General features: G+C 70.6%; 1 protein-coding gene across 1 annotated transcript; it reads left to right on the top strand.

The window, feature by feature from the left end:
• The first annotated feature begins 2,032 nt into the window (after nucleotides 1–2,032).
• NOS3 (nitric oxide synthase 3) lies at nucleotides 2,033–14,283 on the top strand. Its single transcript, XM_053956189.1, has 26 exons — nucleotides 2,033–2,196; nucleotides 3,239–3,341; nucleotides 3,656–3,804; nucleotides 4,346–4,508; nucleotides 4,981–5,072; nucleotides 5,144–5,285; nucleotides 5,527–5,666; nucleotides 6,073–6,247; nucleotides 7,378–7,479; nucleotides 7,686–7,880; nucleotides 8,420–8,493; nucleotides 8,580–8,724; nucleotides 8,870–8,974; nucleotides 9,157–9,224; nucleotides 9,309–9,425; nucleotides 9,828–10,002; nucleotides 10,131–10,260; nucleotides 10,736–10,814; nucleotides 11,072–11,259; nucleotides 11,650–11,828; nucleotides 12,070–12,280; nucleotides 12,518–12,605; nucleotides 12,808–12,929; nucleotides 13,417–13,565; nucleotides 13,810–14,004; nucleotides 14,081–14,283. Exons 1-26 carry the CDS (start codon nucleotides 2,060–2,062, stop codon nucleotides 14,201–14,203), a joined length of 3,546 nt encoding a protein of 1,181 aa, XP_053812164.1. The 5' UTR covers nucleotides 2,033–2,059; the 3' UTR covers nucleotides 14,204–14,283.
• The last annotated feature ends 189 nt before the right edge of the window (nucleotides 14,284–14,472 follow it).

The raw sequence follows: 14,472 nt of genomic DNA, 5'->3' as shown, positions 1-14,472 counted from the left end.
ACCAATCCCAGTCCCAGCCATGGTTCTGGTCCCAGCGCCGATCCCAGTCCCACGTCAGCCCAATCCAGTCCCAGTTCTCTTCCAGTCCTGGTGTCAGTCCCGGTCAGAGCCCGGTCCAGCCCCAAGTCCCAGCGCCAGTTCCGCGCCGTCCCAGTCCGGTCCAGTCTAGTCCCGAGCCTGACGCTGCCCTGGATGCTCCCGGTCTCTGTCCCAGGTGCTGAAAATGGTTCCGGCCCCGGGGCCGCGACCGCAGAGACCGACCGGGGTGACCGGACCCGACTGGACCAACCGGACCCGAACGGCCCCGAATAGACCGAGTGACCCAGCGGGTCCGGCCGGGCGGACTCTGCCACCCGGACCCGACCGGACCCGACCGGACCCGACCCGACCGGCTCGACCGACCGGCTGCAAGCGGCTTTCAGTGGCCACGAACGGACCCGAACGGACCCGAATGGATCGACTGGGACCGACCGGACACAAATGGTTCCACTGGACTGACCAGATGGACCTGATCCGACCAAACGTGACCGGACAGAGCAAACCAAGCGGAGCTCAGCCGAGCCGGGCGGGGGGCTCTGGGGTACGGGGGGGTCTGTGGGGCTGGACGAGGCCGTGGCACAGGGGAGGCTGTGGAATTGGAGGGGCTGTGGGGCGGGAGGAGCTGGAGGGGGGGGTCAAGGCCTGACCCTCATCACCCCCGCCTGCCCCGTGGCCGAGTCCCGCCCCCCGGGCAGGGCGGACGATCGGGTGGGCGCTCTGTCGTGACAGACAGGCCTGTCCCGCCCCACGGCCCGCGGGGGCGGGGAACACCCCCGGGCGGGGGCGGCAAGCCGGGACCCCCCGAGACGGGGTGGTCGAACCCCACTCCGTGTCCCCCCGGGGGTCCCTGCGGCGCCCCCCGGCCCGGCTCTGCCCCCCATGCGATGCCTCGGTCCTGCCCCGCGCCTCCCGGTTACCCCCGCCCCGCTCTCCCCCCGCAGGAAGGAACCGCCGAGCCGGCACCGGGCGCGGTTTCCCGTCGCTGCGTGAGCTGCGGGCTGAGCCCCTCCTCGAACCTCCGGAGGGACTCACCCGCCGGGACCCGGGGGACCCCGGCCCCCCCGCCACCGCCACCCCCCCGCACCCCCCGCACCCCCGTCCCGGACCCCCAGCCCGCGACCCCCCCGACCCCCGCGACCCCCGCCCCGCTCCGGGATCACCGTCGGACCCTCCCGCCGACAGCTGGGGTGAACCCCCCATCCCGCGCGGCTTCCCAGGGTGCCCCCCGGGAGGGTCGCGGGGTGCACTCCCCCCTGCACGGTTCCCCCAGGGGGGCTGACCTGGGGGTCCCCGGCAGCGCCCAGCGCGTCAATGGCCGGAAGTGGGTGGAAGCAGCGGGAAATGGGGGGGGTCCCGCAGGACATCCGCCCCACGGCCGGGGGGCTGGGGCCGGCCCGGGAACCCCCCGGGGCATCCACTCGCCCGCTGCAAAGGTGGGGGGGCACGGTGTCCTGTGGCCAGGATGGGGGTCCCTGCCACCACCGCGGCCCCCCAAGGGCTGTGTGTCCTCCATGAGCGTTGTGTCCTCCCTCTGGGTGTCATCGCTGTGTCCCCAGGGTGCCATGGCCACCCCAGAGCCATGTGTATGTTCCCCCCAGTTCCGTGTCCCCCGCGGGTGCCATGTCCTCTTCAGTGCTGCGTCCCCCCTCTGGCTGCCCTGCGTGCCCCCCAGGGCCACATATCCCCCCCAGCTCCACGTTTCCCCAGGGCTGTGTCCCACCCGGGTGTCATGTGTGCTCCCAAGTCGCCCCGAGGACCACGTCCTCGCCATGAGTGCCGTGTCCCCCTCTCTGGGTGCCATCGCTCCCTCCCCATGGCCACAAGCCAGGGGGCCGGGGGTCAGATTGGGTTCGATGCCCTCCGCCGGGGTCGCCGGTGTGTCCCACGCCGCGTGGCGGCGGCGGTGACGGTGGAGGTGGCGGTGCCCATTGTGTGCGGGGCGGGGGCGTCGCGGCCTCGTCACCACTTCCCCGGGCAGTAGGAAGCGGGAAGCGGCCGCTCCCGGCTCAGTGGGGCCGCGATGGGGAACCTGCCGGGGGTCCTGCCCGGAGCCCCCCGCGCCTGCCCCGGCCTCGGCCTCTGCTCGCGCCCGCGCGGCCCCGCGCCCGAGGACCCCCCTGTCACCGCTGCCCCTGCCGCTGTCACCGAGCCCCCCAGGTAGGTGCGCCGCTGGGACGGACGGGGTGGGATGGGGAGGAATGGGGTGGGAAGGACGGACGGGGCACCGGGGCACCGGCACTCACCTGCCGCAGCTCCGAGCCTCGTCGGGGACCCCCTCCTCGCTCGCGGGGATGTTCGCACATGGCCCGAGTCCGCCGGAGACGTGTCGCCGCCGTGGAGGTGTCCCCGACGGGGTGGCTCGCGTGGGGCACCGGGGCAGAACACGGAGGCCGCCGGCAGCAGAGCCCTGTGCGCACTGCCCGTGGCGCCGTGACAGCGTCTCCTGTCCCACGGCGCGGCCCCAGCAGCCCGTGGGACCCTCTGGGGCGAGCGGCGTCTGGGGGCGCATAGGGGCACATATGGGGAGGGGTCTGTGGGGTCCAGTGGGGATGGAGGAGTGGGGACCCCACACCTCGGAGGGGCTCGGAAGGGACGGGCATGGGACGGGGGGCCTGTCCTCCCCCCGCGGTGGCCCGGAGCCCGGTCTGACTCATGGCCATTGTTCACACTCACACGCCCCGCGCCCCCTCCATCCTCTGACCCCTCAACTCCTGACCCCTCCAACTCAGCCCCCCATATCTTGATCTCCGACTCCCTGACTTCCCCGCTCATCCCCCCATCCCCTGTTCCCCCCGTGCCCTGATCTCCGCATCCCCTGATCCCCCCAGCTCTACCCCCCCAGCCTCTGCCCCCACTCTGAGGCACCCCCATCCTCTGAGCCTCCCCATCCCCTGCCCTCCACTCCCTGCCAAGCCCCATCCCCACGGCGTGGATCCGGGGGCTCGGGACCCCCCGGCCCCCAGCAGCACCAGATGTTGGGCAAGTCCCCGGACCTCCCCCACCGTCCCCGCCACAACCCAGCCACTGCTCCCCTCCACCCAGAGCGCTCCTGTCGCCACCCCCGGACAGGTCCCGGTGTCAGAGCCGCGGGAGCAAGTGCGGAGGGGGCGTGCGTTTCTCCCCAAGTCCCCCGAGACCCCCGGCTGCCCCCCGCCCCGTGCCCGGGCAGGTCTCAGGGGTGCCCCGTGTCACCCCCCAGCCCGGCACCCTCTTCCCCCGCGGAGCCGCCCCGCTTCGCCCGCCTGAAGAACTGGGAGACGGGGAGCATCAGCTACGACACGCTCTGCGCCACGGCGGGGCAGGTGCGGGGCCGCGGGGCGCGGCTGGGGGCCACGGGAGTGGGGGCACGGGAGTGGGGGCACGGGAGTGGGGTGCGCGGCTGAAGGGGGGGGAAGGCGGGGGGACGGCAGGGATAGCGGCAGGGGTACGGCGGTGCAGGTTGGAGTTGTGGATTTGGGGGGCTGCAGGACAGGAGGCAGATGTGGGGAGCAAAGTCAGGGGGCAGGGCGGGGGGGTGCAGGTTTGTGGGGTGCCGGGGTGACAGACGTGGGCAGGGTGTGGAAGGGGATAGAGGGACGGGGACGTCTGTCCCGGGGGTCACCTGATGCCCCCCCAGGAGCTGCCCTGCTCGGGGCAGCGCTGCCTGGGGTCGCTGGTGCTGCCGCGGCCGCTGCCCGCCCCCACCCCCGAGGGGACGCGACCGCCCGAGGAGCTGCTGGAGCTGGCCCGGGACTTCATCACCCAGTACTACGTGTCCCTGCGGCGGTGAGCGTGGACGGGACCCCCACATCGGGCACGGGCACCCCCACATCGGGCACGGGCACCCCGCGGCTCCGGGGCACCCACAGCCCAGCCCCAGCCCTGCCCTGGGCACCCCATGGCCCCATCTCCACCCCACAGCCTGGACCTCCCCTGCGCCAAGGCACCCCACAGCCCCGGGGCACCCCATAGCCCCACCCCTGCCCAAAACACCTCCATATCCCTATCCCTGTCCTGGGACACCCCAAAAACCCACCCCTGCCGCAAAGTACCCCCAGCCCCGTCCCTGCCCAGAGCATTCCACGTGCCCATCTGCACGCCGGGGTACCCCCATAGCTCCTGACATGCCCTGGGGTGCCCCATATCCCCACCTCTCCCCCAAAGTACACCCAGATCCCCCATCCCTGCCCTGGGACATCCCATAACCTCATCCGTGCCCCAGAGCACCCCGCACCCCCGTCGCTGCTTGGCCCCCCTACCCCCGAAGGTGCCTGGGGGTGCTGGGGGGTGGTCTCGGTGTCTGTGGGTGCTGAGGGTTCCCCCGCAGGGAGAACTCCCCGGCACACACGCAGCGGCTGCGGGAGGTGGCCGCCGACATCGCGGCCTCGGGCTCGTACCGGCTGCGGGAGCCCGAGCTGACGTTCGGCGCCAAGCAGGCCTGGCGGAACGCGGCGCGCTGCGTCGGCCGCATCCAGTGGAACAAGCTCCAGGTGCGGCCCCACCCGTGAGACCCTCACCCGTGAGACCCTCACCCACCACAGCCCACGGGGACTCCAACACACCTCAAACTCCTGGGGATGCCAAACCAAAGGCAGCCCAACCCACCCCACAGGAACCCCACCCCATCTCAGGGGTACCCACAGGGACCAACACCCCCGTGGTCACCCCCACACCGCGGGGACCCTCATACCATGTCCCGTGGCCTGGGCTGACCCCCACCCCACCCCACGAGACCCTGCCTCGCACCTGTAGCACGGGGACCCAGGGGACCCTGACTCACAGAACCCCGTCCTACGGGACCCCGGTTCCACAGGGAACTCCCGCCCCAGCAAAGACCCCAGGCCACCCCGGCCCCATGGGGACCCCTGTCCCAAAGGACCTCCCGGCCTGCAGATCCCCCCCGGGGGCTCCCATCCCCCCTGCCCCGCAGGGGTCCCCCAAACTCACCCTGTCCCCCCGCAGGTGTTTGATGCCCGGGACTGCGCGGGGCTGGGGGAGATGTTCAGCCTCCTCTGCTCCCACATCCAGTTCGCCACCAACCGCGGCAACATCCGGTGAGAACCTCCCCGGCGCCCCGCCAGCCCCGCGGCCGCAGGGTGCCCTGACGGCCCTCCCGGCCCCCCAGGTCCGCCATCACCATCTTTCCCCCGCGGGCTCCGGGGCGCGGCGATTTCCGCATCTGGAACCCGCAGCTGATCCGCTACGCGGGCTATCGGCAGCCCGACGGCTCCGTGCGGGGCGACCCTGCCAACGTGGACATAACCGAGGTGGGGCCACCCCTGCGCCCCCAGGCCCCCCTCACCACCTCCCCATCGCTCCTCTATTCCCTCTCCATCCCCACCTCGGTCTTCCCTCCACACCACCCTCCATTCCCTCTTAATCTCTCTTCCCTCTCCCTGCTCATACTACTCCCTCCCCCTCTCCATCTGCCCCATCTCCTTCATCTCCCCCCAATGTCTGCGCCCCCAAACACCTCCTGGGGGCCCCCCATGACGCTGTCCCCCCCAGCTCTGCATCCAACACGGCTGGACCCCCGGGGGGGGCCGCTTCGACGTGCTGCCGCTGCTGCTGCAGAGCCCCGACGAGTCCCCCGAGCTCTTCCCGCTGCCCCCGGAGCTGGTCCTCGAGGTGCCGCTGCACCATCCCACGTGAGTGGGGCTGCGACCCTCGGAATCCCTCTGGCCGCGGGACTCTCCCGGTGACCTGGGCTGGAGTCCCGGGGGTCACCCCTGGGGAGGGTTTGGAGAGGGAATGGAGCGGGGGATGGAGGCTGGGGAGCCGCACGGGGGACACGGAGCAGCCGTGGGTCTGATCCCATCCCTGACAGATACTGGAACGCTGGCTCCTTCCCGGGCTGGGATGCAGGGTTGCTGCCCCCCTCCTGGGCTGGGCTCCGGAATACCGGGATGCTGCCCCTCGCCCTGACGGAGCCATCGGTGTGCTGACCCTCCCTGGGTGGGATGCGGGCGGGATGGAGGCTGGGTGCCCGCGCTGGGGGCTGTGGGGCCGGTGTGGGTGTGTGAGGGTGCGGCCACAGCCCCCCCGTGCCCCCAGGCTGGAGTGGTTCTCGGAGCTGGGGCTGCGCTGGCACGCGCTGCCGGCCGTGGCCAACCTGCTGCTGGAGATCGGGGGGCTCGAGTTCCCCGCGGCGCCCTTCAACGGGTGGTACATGGGCACCGAGATCGGCTCCCGGAACCTCTGCGACCGCCACCGCTACGACGTGCTGCCCGTGAGCCCCCGGCACCGCGGGACCGCACTGGGAACCCCGGGGCTGTACTGGGACCCCCGGCACTGCACAGGGAACCCCGGGACTGCACTGGGACCCTGGGGCTGCACTGGGAACCCCGGGGCTGTACTGGGACCCCTGGGGCTGCACTGGGACCCTGGGGCTGCACTGGGAACCCCGGGGCTGCACAGGGAACCCCGGGACTGCACTGGGACCTTGGGACTGCACAGGGTCCCTGGGATTACACTGGGACCCCTGGGGCTGCACAGGGAACCCCGGGACTGCACTGGGACCCTGGGGCTGCACTGGGAACCCCGGGGCTGCACAGGGAACCCCGGGACTGCACTGGGACCCTGGGGCTGCACTGGGAACCCCGGGGCTGCACAGGGAACCCCGGGACTGCACTGGGACCTTGGGACTGCACAGGGTCCCTGGGATTGCACTGGGACCCCCGGGGCTGCACTGGGACCCTGGGGCTGCACTGGGAACCCCGGGACTGCACTGGGACCCTGGGGCTGCACTGGGACCCTGGGGCTGCACAGGGAACCCCGGGATTGCACTGGGACCCCCGGGGCTGCACTGGGACCCTGGGGCTGCACAGGGAACCCCGGGATTGCACTGGGACCCCCGGGGCTGCACTGGGACCCTGGGATTGCACTGGGACCCCCGGGGCTGCACTGGGACCCTGGGGCTGTACTGGGACCCCCGGGATTGCACAGGGACCCCCGGGGCTGCACTGGGACCCTGGGATTGCATTGGGACCCCCGGGATTGCACTGGGACCCCACAGGGATGGCTCTGGGACTCCACTGGGGTCCCCCCAGGACCCCTCCTGGGAGCCCCCTGGTAGTCCCCAAGATTTCCCTTGGGATCCACACTGCCCCCCCCCGGAACCCCCCAGGGTTCCACTGGGACCACTCTGGGACCCCCTTCAGGCCCATCCGGGGACCCTCATCAGAACCCCCCTGTGACCCCCATCACGACCATGCTTGGATCACTCCTGGCACCTGCCCCAGAATCCCCCCAGGAGCCCTTTGGTACCCCGAACAGGACACCACTAGGAGCCCATCTGGGACGCTCGGGGCCCCCCTGGCTGACCCCCCTGGCCAACCCTGCCCTGCTGACCCCCCGCAGGAGGTGGCCCAGCGCATGGGGCTGGACACAGGAACCAGCTCGTCCCTCTGGAAGGACCGGGCGGCAGTGGAGGTGAACGTGGCTGTGCTGCACAGCTTCCAGGTGGGACCCCCGTGGGACCCCCAGCGCCGGGACCCCCACACTGCTGGGATCGCCCTTGCCAGGAACTCCCCATGGCTGGGACCCCCTTACCGGGACACTCTTGGTGCTGGGAGCCCCACACTGCCGGGCCACGGGAACCCCCACATCCCTGTGTCCCCCCATCCCCACAGCTAGCCCAAGTTTCCATTGCCCCCCTGTCCCCGCAGGTGGCCCAGGTGACCATCGTGGACCACCACGCGGCCACCGAGTCCTTCATGAAGCACCTGGCGGCAGAGGGGCGGACGCGGGGCGGGTGTCCTGCAGACTGGGCCTGGATCGTCCCCCCCCTCTCGGGCAGTCTCACACCTGTCTTCCACCAGGAGATGGTCAACTACCACCTGAGCCCCACCTTCCGCTACCAGGTGGGACCCCCGCCCCACAGATCCTGTCCCACAGCCCTCTGCATCACCTGGCTGTGGGGTTGGACCCACACGCCCTGCCCCATGGCTCCCCAGCCCCTCTGCCCCCCTCCCAGGACTGGAGGTGCAGCCCCAGGTCACTGAGCCCCCTGGACCCCCCAGGACTTCCTGGGACTGCCCTGGGCACCGCTGATCCCTGCAGGACCCCCAACCCTCTGCATCACCCTCACTGGCATCCACCCCACAGCTGCCCCCGGGACACCCCACAGCAGCCCCCGAGCATCCCCTGGGATGCCTCCAGCACCCAGCTGGGCTCTCCTTCAGCCCCTTCGGGACCCTCCCAGCCCCCCACGAGCCCCCAGTGCTCCCTATGACCCCCAGTCCACATTCTGGGACAAGGTGGGTCCAGCCCCACAGACCCCTGACCCCTCTTCCCCAGAGCCAACCCCCCACCCCACAATCCCACACAGCCCCAACCCCTCCACCCCACAACTGCCCCCCACAGCCCCCGTGCCCCACAACCGCCCCCTCCCACCCCACAGCCGGACGCCTGGAAGGTTTACGTGTCCAAAGGCACCACTGTCACCCGGAGAAAGACCTTCAAGGAAGTGGCCAAGTAGGTGAACCCCACGATCCTGGGGATGCCGTGGGAGTTCTCGGATCCCCTGGGAATGCCATGCTGACCCCACGGGGATGCCACAGCGCTGTTAAGATCTCGGCCAAGCTCATGGGACACGTGATGGCGCGGCGGGTCAAGGCCACCATCCTCTACGCCACGGAGACCGGGAAATCACGGACTTACGCTTGGAATCTGTGCCAGCTCTTCCGCCGGGCGTTCGATCCCAAGGTTTGGAGGAGAAAGGAGCAGAACTGGGGCAGCTCCCCTCACCCACCTCCCCCCAGGGGCCAAATGCCCTGTGGCGGGGGTTTGGGTGAGGGGAGACGCCTGGTGCTGTTCCGTGGAGGGATCCTAATCCTGGAATCCCATGAAGGTGCTGTGCATGGATGAGTATGATGTGGTGGCCCTGGAACATGAGACCCTGGTCTTGGTGGTCACCAGCACATTTGGGAATGGGGACCCTCCAGAATGTGCTGAGGTAGGGATGGGATGGGATGGGATGGGATGGGATGGGATGGGATGGGATGGGATGGGATGGGATGGGATGGGATGGGATGGGATGGGATGGGATGGAGGTTGAGATGGGATGGGATTGCGGATGGAGATGGGATGAGGATGGGATGGGGATGGGATGTGGGGGTGACATTCTGCCCCCCACAGAGCTTCTCCAAGGCCCTGATGGAGATGACATCGCCCTACACTGGCACCTCCCAGGCAGAGCCGCCCATGTGAGCACCCCGGGGGTCCTGGGTGGTCCCCGCTGGGCCCGGGGCAGGATCCCCCTGACACCCCTCACCCTCCTAAACTCCCAGGAGCTACAAGCTGCGGTTCAACAGCGTCTCCCAGTCCGACCAGCTCGTGTCCTCCTGGAAGAAGAAGCGGCGGCAGCTGAGCAATACAGACAGTGCGGGAACCTTGGGAGCCCTGCGGTACCGAGGCCACGGGGATGGGCACAGGATGGGCTCCTCAGCCTGGGCATGTTGGGAGTCCTGCAGTAGCCAGGCCACAGGGATGGCCACAGCCACGGGAACAGGGAAGGGGACTGGCTCCTTGCCTGGGCACGCTGCCCTGCAGGGGCTGGGGGTGCCCTGTACAGGGGCTCACACTGGCACGGGCCGCTCCAGCCCCGTCTGCCCTGCGGATGTGGGTGGGGGCAGGAACAGCCCCCCAGGTCCCCCCGTGACCCCCTCAAGTAATGGCCTGATAACGGCCTGACCCCTCTGACTTTGGGGATTCCCCCAGTGCATCCCCGCCCAGGCTGGTGCTGTTCAGGTTGGGGTCCCAGGCATACCCCCACACCCCCGGGGACCCTCACCCCCCACTGTCCCCAGGTTCGCGGTGTTCGGGTTGGGGTCCCGGGCGTACCCCCACTTCTGTGCCTTCGCGCGGGCCGTGGACACGCGGCTGGAGGAGCTGGGCGGGGAGCGGGTGCTGCCCCTGGGCGAGGGCGACGAGCTGTGCGCCCAGGAGGAGTCGTTCCGCACCTGGGCACGCCAGGTCTTCCAGGTACGGGGGCTGGGGGGGCCCTCAGGAGCCGCTCTGCACCTGGGCACACCTGCTCCTCCAGGTACCAGGGGTGGGGGGCACCCACAGGCCCCCCCGCTTGGCACCCACGGCCCCCCCCGTACCCCCAGGCTGCCTGCGAGATATTCTGCGTGGGGGACGGGGCCGGGGGGGCCGAGGAGCTGTTCGCCCCGCCCCAGGGCTGGAAGCGCCAGAGGCACCGGCTGCTGCCACAGCCCCAGGCCACCGAGACTCTGGCCGGTACCGAGTCCTCCGGGACCCCCCAAACCCTGCGGGACCCCCCGGCTCCCCGTGTCACCCCCACCTCTCACTGACACCTGACACCCCATAGCACCCTCCGAGCACCCTGTGGGATCCCCTCACACCGCACAGCTCTGTGGGGTCAGCCCCCAGCCCCCTCATGACCTCCCAAGACCCTTTGGTTCCCCCAGCCCCCCTGCCCCTCCATGTGCCCCCAAACCCCTGTTCATCCCCAGCCCCTCCGTGTCCCCTCATCGCCAACCAGTCCCTCCAGTCCCCCTGTGTCCCCCAGCCCTACATGTACCCCTGTGTCCCCTCGTGTCCCCTCCGTGTCCCCCGCTTCCCCATGCCCTCCTGTGTCTCCCCAGCCCCCCGTGCCCTCCTCACCACCCATGAGCCCCAGCCTCGCGTGTCCCCCAGTCCTCGGTACCTTCCCACGCGTTCCATGCCCCCATGACCCCCCCGCGCCCCCCAGGACTGTCCCAGCTGCACAAGCGCCAGGTGTTCCCCTGCTCGGTGCTGTCTGTGGAGAACCTGCAGAGTGAGGAGTCCAGGTGAGATCTCCCCGCACAGGGATCCCCACCCCGGCTCCCCGCCCACCCGCGGGATCTCCCGTCCCGCTCCACTCCCGGTGTCGCCACGTCCGCAGGACGCTCCCACTGCCGGGACCCCCGGGGCCGCTTTCCCCCCGTGCCCCCCATCCCGTGTCTGCCCCCGCCCCACGCCCCGCTGACCCCCCCTTCACCCCGCCGTGCCCCTTGCACCCCAGGAGCCCCAGCCCCTCGCCCCGCTGACCCCCCTCGCCCCCCAGCCGGCAGACGCTGCTGGTGCGGGTGGGCTGCGCGGAGCAGGGCGGGCTGCGCCACCTGCCCGGGGACCACCTGGGCGTGTTCCCCGCCAACCGCGAGGAGCTGGTGCGGGCGGTCCTGGAGCGCGTGGAGGACCCGCCGCCCCCCGAGCAGCCCCTGGCGATGGAGAGTCGTGATGGGGACCTCGCCGGTACGGGGGGACACGGGGGATAGGGGGGACACGGGGGGATTGGGGGAACCCCGCCGATACGGAGGGATTGGGGGACTGGGGGGACACGGGGGATTGGGGGGAACCCAGTCACAGTGGGGTAGTGGGGACTCCACCGGTACCGGAGTGGATCCTGCTGCTACGGACCGCGGGAAGATGGGGAGGGGCTGAGGCTTGGGAAGAGAAAGGGGAAAGGGAAGAAATTGGGGCAGGGGAAGTGAGAGGAAGGGGCTGGGGAAAGGAATGGGAAGGGACTGAGGAAGAGGAAGACAAAGGGGTTAGGACTTGGCGGGGGGAGGAAGAAGGAAAAGAGGAAGGGCCTTGGGAAGGATGCAGGACAGAACTGAGCGCCACAATCCCCCCCATGCCCAGGCGGGTCCACCCCCGGGCCCCGCTGGGTGCTGCAGCCCCGGCTGCCCCCCTGCACCCTGGCCCAGGCTCTCACCTTCTACCTGGACGTGGCGGCCCCCCCGACCCCGCAGTTCCTGCAGCTCCTGGGCTCGCTGGCGCGGGACCCCGCGGAGCGGGAGCGGCTCCAGCGCCTGGCGCAGGTGAGCGGGGTGGGGGGACACCGCCCGGAGAGGGGCTGGGGGGCCTGGGATACTGGGGTACGGGGTCCCCCTCTCTGGGTGGGACACCGGGCTGCGGGGATGCCAGTTACCTCGCAGTCGGGACACTGGGACGCTGCTCCCCAGCCGGGCTGGGTGCTGGTCCCCTCGGTCTGCTGCCAGGCGCTGGGGGTGCCCGGGGGCCGAGTGCGGGGTCCCCGGTGTGCCAGCCTCGTGCCCGCAGGACGCGCGGCTGTACGAGGAGTGGAAGTGGTTCCGGTGCCCGACGCTGCCGGAGGTGCTGGCCGAGTTCCCGTCCGTGGCTCTGCCGGCCGCGCTGCTGCTCTCCGAGCTCCCGCTGCTCCAGCCCCGCTACTACTCCATCAGCTCCGCGCCCGGCGCCCACCCGGGCGAGATCCACCTCACCGTGGCCGTCGTCACCTACCACAGCGAGAGTGAGCGGGGCGGGGATGGGGACGGGCGCCGGGGCACCTCCAGGGCATCCTCAGGGGTTCCAGGGCACCTCCAGCTCATCTCCAGGGTTTCCAGAATACCTCCAGTGTCCCCAGAGCATCTTCGAATCCCCGGCACGGGCACAGAGGAGTCCCCAGCCCCTGCGGGTGGCTGCGTGAGGGGCTGCCTCTGGGAGTGCCACCCGCCCCAGCCCCACCGGCCCCCTCTGGTCCCCACAGACGGGCAGGGTCCCCTCCACTACGGCGTCTGCTCCACGTGGCTGGCGCGGCTGCAGCCGGGGGACACGGTGCCAGCCTTCATCCGCGGGTAAGGGATCGCCGTCCTGCCGCGTGTCCCCTGCCTGCCCTCCCTGTCCCCGTGCCTGCCATCCCTGTCTGTCCCCCTCAACTACTCCCCTACATGTCCCCTGCCCACCCCCCACCCCCCGACCTACCCCCTGCCCCATTTCCCGACGTCCCCAGCCGGGGCTGGGCTCGAGGCCCCCCCGGGTGACCCCCGACTGCTGCAGGGCCCCCTCGTTCCGGCTGCCGCCCGCCCCCGACACCCCCTGCATCCTCGTGGGCCCCGGCACAGGTGTCGCGCCCTTCCGCAGCTTCTGGCAGCACCGGCTGCACCTGCTGCGTGCCGGAGGTGGGGACAGGGGACACAGGGGACACAGGGGACATGGGGGCTGGGGGCAGGGTACAGGGGCCCGGGGGGGCAGGGAGAAGGGGATGGAGCAGTAGTGACATGGGGATGGGGGGACAGGTGGTTGGGAGGATGTGGGGACAGGGACCTGGGGATGGGAGGGATGCAGAGATGTGGGGGACATGGGGACATGGGCACACAAGGACACGGTGGCACTGGGATGTAGGACAAGAGACATGGCAACAGTGACAAAGGGGTTGGGGACATGGGCACAGGGACACAGGAACATGGTGGCACTGGGATGTAGGACAAGAGGCATGGTGATAGTGACGAAGGGGTTGGGGACTTGGGGGAGGGACTGGAGACTGGGGACGTGGGGACAGGGGACATGGGGATGTGGGGACAGGGTTCCGTCTCACCCCACAGGACAGGGGTGAGCGGGGCTGTCGGACATGGGCTGTGGGGACACGAGGACACTGTCCCCCCGCAGGTGGCCCCCTGGGCCCCATGGTGCTGGTGTTCGGGTGCCGCTCATCCGCCCTGGACCACATTTACCGCGAGGAGATGGAGGAGGCGCGGCAGCAGGGCGCCCTCAGCCAGGTGCTCACGGCCTTCTCCCGCGAGCCCGGGAGCCCCAAGGTGTGACGGGGACAGCGGCGACACGGTGATGGGGACGGAATGGGGACAGGCTGGGATGGGCACGGAGCTGGGGACAAGGACAAGGTGAAATGGAAATGAAGGGCACAGGGATTGCTGGGGGATGTTAGGCCAGAGCTGGAGGTGAGGGGCTGGGGACACAGACAAGGACAGGGCCAGCACACAAAGGGTCAGGGCGGGGATGGGGACCTGGGGACAGGACGCCATGGTCCCTGTGTGTCCCCAGACGTACGTGCAGGACGTGCTGCGGGCACAGCTGGCAGCCGAGGTGCACCAGGTGCTCTGCCAGCACGGCGGCCACATGTACGTGTGCGGGGACGTCACCATGGCCACCGAGGTGCTGCAGACCGTGCAGCACATCCTGGCCCAGGAAGGCGACATGACACTGGGGCAGGCGGGGGACGTCATCAGCGAGCTGCGGGTAAGGGCCGGGACCCGGGACACACCTGTGGGCACCACGGGGGTCACCGGCCCCGGCCCTGACACCTGTCCCGCAGGACAAGAACCGCTACCACGAGGACATCTTCGGGCTGACGTTCCGCACGCAGGAGGTGGCCCTGCGCATCCGCAGCCAGTCCTTCTCCCTGCAGGAGCGGCGCCCGCCGGGCCCGGCGCCCTGAGCGCGGGGACGCAGGGGACAGGGCGTCCCTGTGGCTGTGCCCCCGTCCCGCCTCCCCCCAGTAAAGGTTTAGTTTTGATACCCCCGGCCCGACACTTCGGCTCCTGCGGTGGCACTGGGGGCACGGGAGGTGGCACAGGGAAGGATGGGCTTTGCGACACCTCTGGGGTCACCGGGCCATGCTCCGGCCACGAGGGGTGGGAAATGAGGGGCAAAAGGACGCAGCCACGGCCCTGCGGCTCTGAGGGGTGGGAAATGGTGGGAGGGCCG

This window comes from Vidua chalybeata, chromosome 1, assembly GCF_026979565.1.
Source record: "Vidua chalybeata isolate OUT-0048 chromosome 1, bVidCha1 merged haplotype, whole genome shotgun sequence".
Classification (NCBI taxonomy): Eukaryota; Metazoa; Chordata; class Aves; order Passeriformes; family Viduidae; genus Vidua; species Vidua chalybeata.
The sequence above is the reverse complement of the archived record's forward strand: the minus strand, read 5'-3'. Positions and strand labels throughout refer to the sequence as shown.

Coding starts and splice junctions, on each gene's coding strand:
- NOS3 (XM_053956189.1), top strand. CDS start 2,060: ATGGGGAACCTGCCGGGGGTCCTGCCCGGAGCCCCCCGCGCCTGCCCC. Junction 3,342..3,655: donor TCTGCGCCACGGCGGGGCAG/GTGCGGGGCCGC, acceptor ATGCCCCCCCAG/GAGCTGCCCTGCTCGGGGCA. Junction 3,805..4,345: donor TACTACGTGTCCCTGCGGCG/GTGAGCGTGGAC, acceptor GTTCCCCCGCAG/GGAGAACTCCCCGGCACACA.